The 12,720-nt window shown below is 52.6% G+C and overlaps 2 protein-coding genes across 2 annotated transcripts; one reads left to right on the top strand and one right to left on the bottom strand.

Annotated features, from left to right (window-relative positions):
• Window positions 1–292: 292 nt before the first annotated feature.
• On the bottom strand, window positions 293–1,194 carry RPS28 (ribosomal protein S28). The gene is made up of 4 exons (XM_032169552.2): window positions 1,117–1,194; window positions 983–1,030; window positions 593–731; window positions 293–416 (listed from the first exon to the last, which is right to left on the bottom strand). The coding sequence occupies exons 1-3, from the start codon at window positions 1,153–1,155 to the stop codon at window positions 609–611; spliced, it is 210 nt and encodes a 69-aa protein (XP_032025443.2). The 5' UTR covers window positions 1,156–1,194; the 3' UTR covers window positions 293–416; window positions 593–608.
• Window positions 1,195–1,239: 45 nt separating this feature from the next.
• On the top strand, window positions 1,240–11,893 carry NDUFA7 (NADH:ubiquinone oxidoreductase subunit A7). The gene is made up of 4 exons (XM_032169553.2): window positions 1,240–1,377; window positions 1,779–1,828; window positions 6,011–6,160; window positions 11,660–11,893. The coding sequence occupies exons 1-4, from the start codon at window positions 1,327–1,329 to the stop codon at window positions 11,748–11,750; spliced, it is 342 nt and encodes a 113-aa protein (XP_032025444.1). The 5' UTR covers window positions 1,240–1,326; the 3' UTR covers window positions 11,751–11,893.
• Window positions 11,894–12,720: the final 827 nt, after the last annotated feature.

Below are 12,720 nucleotides of genomic sequence, written 5' to 3'. Positions count from 1 at the left end.
GGAAGGGGCTCACCCTGGCCCCACCAAGGTGAGGTGGGGACCAAGTGATATAGCCCTGGTCCACCCACTCTCTGAAACTTCTTTGCTAATAAAACATTCCTACTACGCTTGTGTTTTGTTTGGGGTAGAGGGTGCAATATACAAACACGACCCCCCGCCTCAAAAAGGAAAAGCTTCGTTTGGCAAGACCGCACGGCCAGGATTTCCAGAGTGCGGAGGATCGGTGACCGCCTGGGAGCCACTCAAGAAACCCAGAGAAACCCTAGTCGCATAACCCAGACAAGAACCCGAGTTAACTTAAAACACAAACGCTTTATTTAAAGGAGCATTTCCATTCCGTGTGGCGGGCAAAAAACAAAAGGAGCACATTGTGACCATTCCCATCGGCCAAGTGGTCGAACCCAACATCCAAGACCCTGTAAAACAGACCCAAACGAGATGTTGACAGGCCCTGCAGCAATTGGCAAACTCCCGCCTCCCTCTTGTCAGTCTCTGTAGACTCTGCCTCCCAAACCCTCTCACCCGGGACTTAACGAAGCCTCCCTACCACCAACCAAAAGGTCTATCCAAGGGGTGTCCTCTTTGCACCCACCAGCGAGCAGCCAAGCTCAGCGCAACCTCCGGGCTTCTCGCTCTGACTCCAAAAGGGTGAGCACGTCGCCCTCACGCACCGGGCCTTTTACATTGCGGATGATGGATCGGCTCGTGTCGTCCATGAATTCCACGCGCACCTACGGGTCCCCACCAGGGAGTGGAGGAAGAAGTTAGGGCGGGCCGCGGAATGGCACCGCGGAGTGGGAAGCAGATATGAATTCAGATAACGTGTCGGGGCCAGAACACAGATCGTTAAAAGGAACCATCAGAACCCTGGGATGAAATGAGCATCGGCTCCCGGATTCCGGTTGGCAGGGGTTAGGGCAGGGTAGGGGTCACATCAGGGTTTAGGTCCCCGGCAGTCGGCCGAATGCCCCCACCCGATTACCTGCGTGCACTGTCCCTGAGAGCCGGTCCTGCCCAGGACCTTGGTGACCTGGAGGAAAGAAGCTGGGTTCAGACCCGGCCCGTTTGGCTCCTCTACTCCCTCCCCTTGCCCACAAATTCGGGCCCCCACCTCACCCTGGCCAGCTTGATAGGCTGCACACGGCTGGTGTCCATGATGGCGGCGCGGCGGCGTTCTGGCGGAGAGGAGTCACGTGCTTCGGGGAGAGCCCTTATAGGACGTTCTAGCCCCGCCCACTCCCTTCTCGCGATACCACGCCGCGTGTTTCCCAGCACCCCAGCGGTGGAGACGTCACCGGCGGCGCCCTTCAGCATCGCGGACTGAAGATGGCGTCCGCCACCCGTCTCATCCAGCGGCTGCGGAACTGGATGTCCGGGGTGCGCGGGGCCGACAGGGCTGCACCACGGGGGGCTTCGGGCTCCATGTGTCCTGGACCCGCTTCTGGTCCTCACCTCCTTCCTAAGCCGGGACCCTTCGCTCTCCCCGAATCTCCCTGGGAGCCCCCAACTCGTGACCCCTTCAACCCGGGACCCTCTCCTGGCCTGGGAACCACTCAGGCCTGGGATTTCCCCAGTCCCCGACCTTCTTAGCCTTAGTTCTGTGGGCCCGGACTCTGGCTTTCCTCTTCACCTGCAGGACCCACATCCCTTTCCCCGAGTGTTCATCCCCTGCCTTCCCTTAAAATGCGTATCCCCGGGCCATCCCTGCTCCCTCGCCCTGTCCTTTCCTCTCTCCTGGGGTGCCTTGCAGGCCGACCTCCCCTCTCCTCTTCCCACAGCAAGACCTGCAGGCGAAGCTGCAGCTGCGCTACCAGGAGATCTCCAAGCGGTGAGCAGGCCCCGCTCGCTGCCCAGCCTCTGGCTCTGTCCTTTCTCCACCAAAAACAAAATCTGTGTTCCTTCAGACCCCTGAAACGCAGGGCTGACATCCTGCCACCAGTCCCCTGCCAGGCTGTGGAGGCAGAGGTTTGCCTTTAACCTTGCTGAACTCCGGAGGACAGCCCTCCTGAAACAGCGAGGCCGGGCGTGCATTCCGAGTGGGAATCAGGCTAGATTTGCAGTGCTCAGCGTGGCCATGTTAGTCAGTGTTATCCCCAAGCCACAGATGAAAAAAGAGGTCCAGAGAGGCTAAATCATTTGCCTGAAGTCACTCAGAAGCTAAAAAGTGGCAACGGGGACTTGAACCCAGAAGTGTCCTGATTTCAGACTCATTTATATTAAAATATTAGTTGATATTTACAAGCCCCTGTTATGTATGACCTCAGACTTGGGTTTAACTTTTTGAATCAGGGAAGTTCTTACCCACATTCTTTCATGGATGCCACATCCTAGGGAGAGGCATAGTAGGGAAACAAACACAGCAGGTAGTATTGTTCTGGAATGCTTTGAAGACAAAACAAAGTAAGTGGAAGCTGGAGGGTGGCTACGTAAAGTCAGTTGATTGGGAAAGATCTTTCTTTGGAAATTGACAGTTGAGTCACCTGAATGATGGGAAGGACCCATTCAAAGAATAATTATTGAAAAAACATTCTGGCCGGGCTCGGTGGCTCACGCTTGTGATCCCAGCACTTTGGGAGGCCGAGGCAGGCGGATCAGGAGGTCGGGAGTTTGAGACCAGCCTGGCCAACACAGTGAAACCCCCTCTCTACTAAAAATACAAAAAGTAGCCGGGCGTGGTGGCGCGCGCCTGTAGTCCCAGCTACTCGGGAGGTTGAGGCAGGAGAATCGCTTGAACACAGGAGATGGATATTGCAGTGAGCTGGGATCGCACCACTGCACTCCATCCTGGGTGACAGACCAAAACTCTGTCTCAAAAAAATAAGAAACAGAGAAAAAACATTCTGAGCAGAGGGAACAGGAAAGGCTAAGACTGTCAGGCCGGACAGAGCCTGAGTAGGAAGGAGGCCAGTATGGATGGAACCCATTGAGGGAAAGGGATGATGGTATAATCTATGAAGTCAAAGAGGTAGGCAGAGGTAAGGCAGTCATTGAGGATTATAATGAAAGGAAGAAAAATAGCATTAAAATAACCAAATTTATGTGAATGCCTATATGTTGTGACTAATTCCAAATATTAGAAGTATCAAACTTTGTTTTCAACTTTTTTTTGTTTTGTTTTTTGTTTTTTGTTTTTTTTTTGAGACGGAGTCTCGCTCTGTCGCCCAGGCCGGAGTGCAGTGGCGCAATCGCGGCTCACTGCAAGCTCCGCCTCCTGGGTTCACGCCATTCTCCTGCCTCAGCCTCCCAAGTAGCTGGGATTACAGGCATGTGCCACCACGCCCGACTAATTTTTTGTATTTTTAGTAGAGACGGGGTTTCACCATGTTGGCCAGTCTGGTCTGGAACTCCTAACCTCGTAATCCGCCCACCTTGGCCTCCCAAAGTGCTGGGATTACAGGCGTAAGCCACTGTGCCCGGCTTGTTTTCACTTTAACGTTAAGTTCTGGGGTACATTTGCAGTTTTGTTACAAAGGTAAACGTGCCATGGTAGTTTGCTGCAAAGATCAAAGATCAACCTATCACTTAGGTATGAAGCCCAGCATCCATTAGCTATTCTTCCTGATGCTCTCTCCCCCCCACTCCCCGACCCCCCCAGTTGGTTTTCTATCAGGGTAGTTGTGGGCCAGTTGAGGAAATGGCTTTGGGAAAGTTTTGACTTTTTTAGGATGATGGCGCCCTCTAGTGATTCATCTGGATGTTTTATTGGTCTTTTTTTTTTTTTTTTTTTTAGATGGAGTCTCTGTCGCCAGGCTGGAGTGCAGTGGCGGATCTCGGATCACTGCAATCTCGGCCTCCTGGGTTCAAGTGATTCTCCTGCCTCAGCCTCCCTAGTAGCTGGGGCTACAGGCGCACGCCACCACACCCAGCTAATTTTTGTATTTTTAGTAGTGACGGGGTTTCACCATGTTTGCCAGGACGGTCTGATTGCTTGACCTCGTGATCCACTGCGTCTGGCCTTTTTTTTTTTTTTTTTTTTTTTTTTTTTTTAAGACTGGGTTTCTGTCACCCAGGCTGGAGTGCTGTGGCACAATCATAGCTCACTGCAGCCTCGAACTTCCAGGCCTAAGTGATCCTCCTGTTCCAGCCTCCCAAGTAGCTGGGACTACAGGCACATGTTACCATGCCTGGCTAATTTTTAAAATTTTTTATAGAGACAAGGTCTTACCATGTTGCCCAAGCTGATCTTAAACTCCTGGCCTCTGGCTGAGCATGGTGGCTCATGCCTGTAATCCCAGCACTTTGGGAGGCCAAGGCAGGCGGATCGCAAGGTCAGAAGTTTGAGACCAGCCTGGCCAACATAGTTAAAACCCATCTCTACTAAAAATACAAAAATTAGCCGGCATGGTGGCGCACGCCTGTAGTCCCAGCTATTTGGGAGGCTGAGGCAGGAAAATCGCTTGAACCTGGGAGGTGGAGGTTGCAGTGAGCCAAGATGACACCACTGTACTCCAACCTGGGCGACAGAGTGAGACTCCATCTCAAAACAAAAAACAAACAAAAAAACCATTCCTGGCCTCAAGCAATCCTTCCACCTTGGCCTCCCAAGGTATGAGCCACCACATCCAGCCTCCTTAAGCAAAGTCTTTCACATAATATATTGCTTTTAATATTAAACATTTTTTACTTTATGTTTCTTATTTTTTAAAAATACAGTGACACTTGTTTTAAGAAAAAGGCCAGGAGTGGTGGCTCACACCTGTAATCCCAGCACTTTGGGAGGCCAAGGTGAGAGGATAACTTGAGGCCAGGAATTCGACATCAACCTGGGCAACATAGCAAGACCCCCGACTCCACAAAAATAGAAAAATTGTTTTTAGCCAGATGTAGTGTGCGCCTGTAGTTCCAGCTACTTGAGAGGCTGAGGCGGGAACATTGCTTGAGCCCAGGAGGTTGAGGCTGCAGTGAGTTATGATCACTCCTCAAGCAATCATATGATTGCATATGTCATCCAGGCTGCAGTGCATATGATCACTGCCTCAGAAAAAAATTAAATTCTGGTGAAACAGTTCCCAGACAAAAAAGTGACTTAGAGACATGGCTAAGTGGAAACAGATCAATTTACGGTTTTTGCCGTCTTCTCTGCTACCTCTCTCTGGAAAGCCCCTCTTTTGTTTTGAGCTTTTTTTTTTTTTTTTTTTTTTTTTTTTTATAGATGGAATCTCGCCCTGTCGCCAGGCTGGAGTGTAGTGGCGCGATCTCAGCTCACTGCAACCTCTGCCTCCCACCACCATGCTTGGCTAATTTTTGTATTTTAGTAGAGATGGGGTTTGCAGTGTTGGCCAGGCTGGTTTCGAACGCCCGACCTCAAGTGACCCACCCACCTCGGCCTCCCAAAGTGCTAGGATTACAGGCATGAGCCACCGTGACCATCCTTGTTTTGAGCATTTCTTTTAAGGCCTCAGGTTTCCAGGTAAATCCAGCCCAGGGTTTAGTTCAAGCCAAGACTGAGCTCTGTTCACCCCTCTCTGGGCTCCAGAGAGGAGTTGCCTGGCCACATGGTGGCAGGAAATGCAGAGATCTGGACAGGCTCCAAGGCCAAGGTGTTCTTTGAGTACTGGGCCTTGATCCTAGCAGGGTTCTCCAGAGACTTCCTGAAATAACAGGAAACGCAGGGCGTCCAGAGCCTGGCCTTAGGGGAAAAAGCCACTCAGAGTGGGCTAAGTCAGGTGAGGCTGGCTGCCAAGCTCAGCCATGGGGTAGGGGGCATGGGAACATGTCCCGGGCCTTGGGAGCCTCAGAAAGGGTCCTCTGTACCCTCCACATTCGGGACAGGTGGGGTCCCTGGGGGTGGCATCTTCACATCCAGAGCAGGGGCCACCATCTGCTTCTGGCCCCAGGACCCCTCCCCAGGCATATGTCCCTGCCAGTGTACCAAGGGACACCCCCAGCCTGTGGCTTATCCCAGTAGCTGGCTGTAGATCCCACATTTTGTGACTGAGGTGATGGGCCCACAGCGGGGCCATGACAGTGACTGTCCCTTTGCTTTAGTGCTGATCTTTTTTCCCCTCAGAACTCAGCCTCCTCCCAAGCTCCCTGTGGGTCCTAGCCACAAGCTCTCCGACAATTACTATTGCACTCGCGATGGCCGCCGGGAATCTGTGCCCCCTTCCATCATCATGTCCTCGCAGAAGGCGCTGGTGTCAGGCAAGCCAGCAGAGAGGTGAGGATCCCCAGCATTGCTCACCACAGTCCCCACGGCCCCCTCCTGCAACCCACTCTATCTCCCCAACTTGCAGAAAGGGTGCTTGTCAAGATCCTACTTAGTAAGCCATCAGTTGCGTCAGGAACTGTGCTGCTGGGAGCTTTTTGTCCAAGAGCTCATTTATTCGTGTTTAGAGACAGTCTTGCTCTGTTGCCCAGGATGAAGTGCAATGGCGCGATCGTCACTCACTGCAGCCTTGAACGCCTGGGCTGAAGTGATCCTCCCCTCCTTCCTCGACCTCCCCAGTAATTGGTGTTACAGATTAATGCCACCATGTTGGGTCAATTTTTTTTTTTTTTTTTTGAGACGGAGTCTCACTCTGTCGCCCAGGCTGGAGTACAGTGATGTGATCTCGGCTCACTGCAACCTCCGCCTCCCGGGTTCAAGCAATTATCTGCCTCAGCCTCTCAAATAGCTGGGATTACAAGTGCCCACCACCACGCCCAGCTAATTTTTGTATTTTCAATAGAGACAGGGTTTCACCATCTTGGCCAGGCTGGTCTCAAACTGACCTTGTGATCCACCGGACTCGGCCTCCCAAAGTGCTAGGATTACAGGCGTGAGCCACTGTGCCCGGCCGGTTTTTTTTTTTTTTTTTTTTTTTTTTGAGATGGAGTCTCCCTGCGTTGCCCAGGCTGAAGGGGTGGGTTGCCCCTCGACACCTGTGGGTGTTCCTAGTTAGGTGGAATGAGAGACTTGGAAAAGAAAGAGACACAGACAAAGTATAGAGAAAGAAATTAGGGGACCAGGGGACCGGCGCTCAGCATACGGAGGATCCACCCGGCCTCTGAGTTCCCTTAGTATTTATTCATCATTATTGGGTGTTTCTTGGAGAGGGGGATGTGGCAGGATCATAGGATAATAGTGGAGAGAAGGTCAGCAGTTAAACACGTGAACAAAGGTCTCTGCATCATAAACAATGTAAAGAATTAAGTGCTGTGCTTTAGATATGTATACACATAAACATCTCAATGCCTTAAAGAGCAGTATTGCTGCCCGCATGTCCCACCTTCAGCCCTGAGGCGGTTTTCCCCTATCTCCTATCGGGTTTTACATGGAGACATTCCATTGCCCAGGGATGAGCAGGAGACAGATGCCTTCCTCTTGTCTCAACTGCAATGAGGCGTTCCTTCCTCTTTTACTGATCCTCCTCAGCACAGACCCTTTACCGGTGTCGGGCTGGGGGACGGTCAGATCTTTCCTTTCCCACGAGGCCATATCTCAGGCTATCACATGGGGAGAAACCTTGGACGATACCTGGCTTTCCTAGGCAGGAGTCCCTGCGGTCTTCCGCAGTGTTTCGTGTCCCTGGGTACTTGAGATTAGGGAGTGGTGATGACTCTTAACGAGCATGCTGCCTTCAAGCATTTGTTTAACAAAGCACATCTTGCACAGCCTTAATCCATTTAACCCTGAGTTGACACAGCACATGTTTCAGAGAGCACAGGGTTGGGGGTAGGGTTACAGATGGAGTCTCTTATGTCTACTTTCTATACAGACACATTAACAATCTGATCTCTCTTTCTTTTTCCCACACCAGGCTGGAGTGCAGTGGCGCGATCTCTGCTCACTGCAAGCTCTGCCTCCCAGGGGTTCAAGCCATTCTCCTGCCTCAGCCTGCCTAGTAGCTAGGACTACAGGTGCCCATCACCACACCTGGCTAAGTTTTTGTATTTTTAGTAGAGATGGGGTTTCACCGTGTTAGCCAGGATGGTCTCGATCTCCTGACCTCGTGATCCGCCTGCGTTGGCCTCCCAAAGTGCTGGGATTACAGGCATGAGCCACCATGCCCGGCCTCCATGCTGGGTTAATTTTTTTTTTTTTTTTTTTTTTGAGACAGAGTCTCGCTCTGTCGCCCAGTCTGGAGTGCAGTGGCGCGATCTTGGCTCACTGCAAGCTCCGCCTCCCGGGTTCACGCCATTCTCCTGCCTCAGCCTCTCCGAGTAGCTGGGACTACAGGCACCCGCCACCACGCCCGGCTAATTTTTTGTATTTTTAGTAGAGACAAGGTTTCACCGTGGTCTCGATCTCCTGACCTTGTGATCCGCCCGCCTCGGCCTCCCAAAGTGCTGGGATTACAAGCGTGAGCCACCGCGCCCAGCCTGGGTTAATTTTTAAATGTTTTGTAGAGATGGTGTCTTGCTTTGTTGCCCAGGCCGTTCTCAAACTCCTGGGCTCAAGCGATCCTCCTGCCTTGGCCTCCCGAGTAGCTGGGACTACAAGTGAGAGTCACCATGCTTAGCAAGAGCTCATTTAGTCCAACCCAGAGGAGGGTAGAAGTTAGCGCCTCAGCCAGGACTCAGCATCCTACAAAACAGATGAAGTTCCAGGGTCCCTCCAAGGGTCCTGTGAAAAGCTGAGACATTACTGTTTATATAATTATGAATTCTTATTTTATTTATTTACTTTGAGACAGTCTCACTCTTACTGCGCAGGCTGGAGTGCAATGGCGCAATTTTGGCTCACTGCAACCTCCACCTCCTGGGATCAAGCGATTCTCCTGCCTCAGCCTCCCAAGTAGCTGGGATTACAGGCGCACGCCACCACACCGGGCTAATTTTGTATTTTTAGTAGAGATGGGGTTTCACCATGTTGGTCAGGCTGGTCTTGAACTCCTGACCTTATGTGGTCCTCTGGCCTCGGCCTCCCAAAGTGCTGGAATTACAGGTGTGAGCCACCGTGCCCGGCCATGTATTGTTCTCAGAGAGAGAATTGTATAAACCTTGGGCTCCTCTCAAAAAGTAGTTTGGTCCCGCCGGGCGCGGTGGCTCACGCTTGTAATCCCAGCACTTTGGGAGGCTGAGGCGGGCGGATCACGAGGTCAGGAGATCGAGAACACGGTGAAACCCCGTCTCTACTAAAAATACAAAAAAAAAAAAATTAGCCGGGCGTGGTGGCGGGCGCCTGTAGTCCCAGCTACTCGGAGAGGCTGAGGCAGGAGAATGGCGTGAACCTGGGAGGCGGAGCTTGCAGTGAGCCGAGATTGCGCCACTGCACTCCAGCCTGGGCGACAGAGCGAGACTCCGTCTCAAAAAAAAAACAAAAAAGTAGTTTGGTCCCTGGTTTCAGGTGTCTTCTCTTAATTAAATAGGGACTCTAATAGTATCTACTTCAGAAAGCTGTTATGAGGGCTAGTCCTCATAATTAATATTTGTAAACTCTTGGAGCCTGGCACAGAGTCAGTGTCCTGCCTACCTCCTACTAACTACACCAGTTAGATGGTGATGGCCCCTCTTGCAGAAGAGGAAATCGAGGCTCACAGAAGCCAAGTGACTAGCCTGGGTCACACAGGCAGCAGTAAGCAGAAGCAGTATTTCAAACCAGTTTGCCTGGACTCCCATTGGGGTCTGGGCTTTACAGCCGACTCACGGTGTGGGCAGTCCCTCAGCCTTCTTGAGCTTTGGTTTCTTCATGTATAAAACACGGATGCTAGACTTGCAGTGTGCTGAGATCTGGGAGGTAATGAGGTCAGGCAGGGCCTGCTCTGTACTTAGAACTCTGTGAGGGCCGGGCGCGGTGGCTCACGCCTGTAGTCCCAGCACTTTGGGAGGCCGAGGCAGGCAGATCACCAGGTCAGGAGATCGAGACCATTGTGGCTAACATGGTGAAACCCCATCTCTACCAAAAATACAAAAAATTAGCTGGGCGTGGTGGCGGGTGCCTGTAGTCCCAGCTACTCGGGAGGCTGAGGCAGGAGAATGGTGTGAACCCGGGAGGCAGAGCTTGCAGTGAGCAGAGATCGCGCCACTGCACTCCAGCCTGGGTGACAGAGTGAGACTCCATCTCAAAAATAAAAATTAAAAAAAAAAAAGAACTCTGTGAATAGGCCAGGTGCAGTGGTGTGTGCCTGTAATCCCAGTGACTCAGGAAGCTGAGGTGTGAGGATTGCTTGAGTTCTAGACTTGTTTGAGTAACACAGCGAGACCCCGTCTCTATTAAAAATTTTTTAGGCTGGGCATGGTAGCTCACGCCTGTAATCCCAGCACTTTGGGAGGCCAAGGTGAGCAGATCACTAGGAGTCAGGAGATCGAGACTAGCCTGGCCAACATGGTGAAACCCTGCCTCTACTGAAATACAAAAGTTAGGGGCGCTGTGGCTCTCGCCTGTAATCCCAGCACTTTGGGAGGCCGAGGTGGGTGGATCGCTTGAGCTCAGACGTTCAAGACCAGCCTGAGCAGCATGGTGAAACTGCATCTCTACAAAAAATACAAAAGTTAGCCGGGTGTGGTGGTGTGCACCTGTAGTCCCAGCTACTTAAAGGACTGAGGCAGAAGGATCTCTTGAACCTGGGAGGTCGAGGAAGCTTCAGTGAGCTGAGATCGCGCCACTGCACTCCAGCCTGGGTGACAAAGTGAGACCCTGTCTCATAAATAATAAACAAGAAAGAAAATACAAAAATTAGCCGGGACTGATGGCGCATACCTGTAATCCCAGTTACTTGGGAGGCTGAGGCAAGAGAATCACTCAAGCCTGGGAGGCAGAGGTTGCAGTGAACTGAGATTGTGCCACTGCACACCAGCCTGGGCAACAGAGCAAGAGTCTCTCAAAAAGAAGGAACTCAGTGAAGTGGTCCTTGTTGTCACCTGATTCACTGGAGTCCAGCACCAGAGTGTGGCAAGCTACCTTGTTCCCACACAGCCCCTTGCCATGCCCCCAGAGATGTCTGCATTTCCCAGGGAGACCACTTCTGCCTCTTCCACTTCCTTGAGGCTCCTGGGAGGTCCTGTGCCTCCACCCCTGGGGCGCCTCCTCCGTCACCCCACCCTCCTGCTTCCTTTCTTGCTTAGGCTGTGAGGTGTGTGAGCCCCACAGGCCCAGGTGAGTGGGGTGAGAGGGGAGGGTGCTCGTCCTGGACTCGCCGGCACAGGGTCTCCTGGGGGCTCCCTCTTGGTCAGCTCTGGGCCAGAGATGTGTTTCACAGTTGCCATTGGCGCATGGATTCTCAGCCCCACCAGCCTGAGTCTTCCTGAGGGCGGTGCCCCATCTTCCTGGCTCTGTGCCCACACAGTAGCGCCTGCCATGCAGTTCTTGCCCAGTCTGAGGCAGGAAGAGCTGGAGGCCAGTGTCACCTGATCGCTTGGCCCTTCTGCCAGCATCCTGTTTTGAGGGGCAGCAGGAATGGGGGTGGGGGCCTGGTGTACACTGGAGACCAAAAGTGGGAAGGGAGGAGCCCATCTCTCTACGGTGGGTTCTGGGCCTGGGGGCCACAGCAGGGGGTTCATACAGGGCTAAGGGGAGAGAGGGGGCTTGCCAGCTACCACCTGGCGTTGGCTGATCCTCTGAGGGGCCGCGTTGGAGGGGTTGGCATTCTGGAACACCCTGCTGTCTGTCCTGCAGTCTGCCCTGCAGGTCCAGAAAGTCCCTGTGGGTGTGTTTGTCCTGGGGCAGGTGTGGGCTCCCTCAGATCTTTCCACACTGTTCTTTGGAAACCCTCACTGAAGTCTTTCCCTCCTCCAGCTCTGCTGTAGCAGCCACTGAGAAGAAGGCGGTGACTCCAGCTCCTCCCATAAAGAGGTGGGAGCTGTCCTCGGACCAGCCTTACCTGTGACACTGCACCCTCAGGGCCACCCAACTACTTTGCCTCCTTGGATTCCCTCCAGGGAGAATGTGACCTAATTTATGACAAATACATAGAGCTCGGGTATCACTTCTAGTTTTACTTTAAAAAATAAAAAAATACAGACAGTCTCACCATGTTTCCCAGGCTGATCTTGAACTCCTGGCCTCAGGCGATCCTCCTGCCTTGACCTCCCAAAGTGTTGGGATTACAGGCATGAGCCACCACACCTGGCCTGATTTTATTTTTATTTTTTAGACCTTCCCACTGAGGCCCCTGCTTGACCTTGGTCACCCTGCAGCTCAACGGGGAAGGCAAAGGACAGTGAGGGCTGCTCACAGGGAAGGCAAACCTAGGGCAGATGAGGAAAGGCCTCCCTGAGCCAGAAACCATTATGCTGGAGCTGTGGGATGAGAATGAGTTAGCTCCAGAAGGAAGGCAGCTGGTTCCTGGGGAGGAGACGGAAATCTGGCTGCAGGAGCCAGAGTTTTGCACTTGTCGCCCAGGCTGGAGCCCAGTGGCACGATCTCAGGTCACTGCAACCTCTGCCTCCTGGGCTCAAGCAATTCTCCTGCCTCAGTCTCCCGAGTAGCTGGGACTATGGGTGTGCACCACCATACCCGCTTTTTTTTTTTTTTTTTTTTTTTTTTGTAGAGATGGCCAGGCGGGTCTCAAATTCCTGACCTCAGGTGATCCACCCGCCTTGGCCTCCCAGAGTGTTGGGATTACAGGTGTGAGCCACCACGCCTGGCCCCTGATTTTAAGCAATACCCAGCTTACTTGGATTTTGGGGTGAAGTCAGTGCTGAGTCTCCCAACTCGGTTGGCACTCCAGGGGTGGGACAGACACTGTCCCTGGGTGCAGAGGCCCTGGAGACAGCACTGCCCTTTCCCCCAAAAGCCAGGCTCTGACCTTGAGAGTGGTGGGAATGGGTGATCCTTCTGGGAGGTTGGACTCCAGG

This window comes from Hylobates moloch, unplaced genomic scaffold (assembly GCF_009828535.3).
Source record: "Hylobates moloch isolate HMO894 unplaced genomic scaffold, HMol_V3 SCAFFOLD_12, whole genome shotgun sequence".
Taxonomy (NCBI): domain Eukaryota; kingdom Metazoa; phylum Chordata; class Mammalia; order Primates; family Hylobatidae; genus Hylobates; species Hylobates moloch.
This window is presented reverse-complemented; position numbering and strand designations above follow the sequence as displayed.

What these genes read in the sequence shown, in the direction of transcription:
- NDUFA7 (XM_032169553.2), top strand. Translation starts at nt 1,327, where the DNA reads ATGGCGTCCGCCACCCGTCTCATCCAGCGGCTGCGGAACTGGATGTCC. An exon ending in TGCGGAACTGGATGTCCGGG is followed by an intron (nt 1,378 to 1,778) that starts GTGCGCGGGGCC and finishes CTCTTCCCACAG; the next exon opens with CAAGACCTGCAGGCGAAGCT. An exon ending in TCAGGCAAGCCAGCAGAGAG is followed by an intron (nt 6,161 to 11,659) that starts GTGAGGATCCCC and finishes TCCCTCCTCCAG; the next exon opens with CTCTGCTGTAGCAGCCACTG.
- RPS28 (XM_032169552.2), bottom strand. Translation starts at nt 1,155, where the DNA reads ATGGACACCAGCCGTGTGCAGCCTATCAAGCTGGCCAGG. An exon ending in AGCCTATCAAGCTGGCCAGG is followed by an intron (nt 1,031 to 1,116) that starts GTGAGGTGGGGG and finishes TCTTTCCTCCAG; the next exon opens with GTCACCAAGGTCCTGGGCAG. An exon ending in CTCAGGGACAGTGCACGCAG is followed by an intron (nt 732 to 982) that starts GTAATCGGGTGG and finishes GGGGACCCGTAG; the next exon opens with GTGCGCGTGGAATTCATGGA.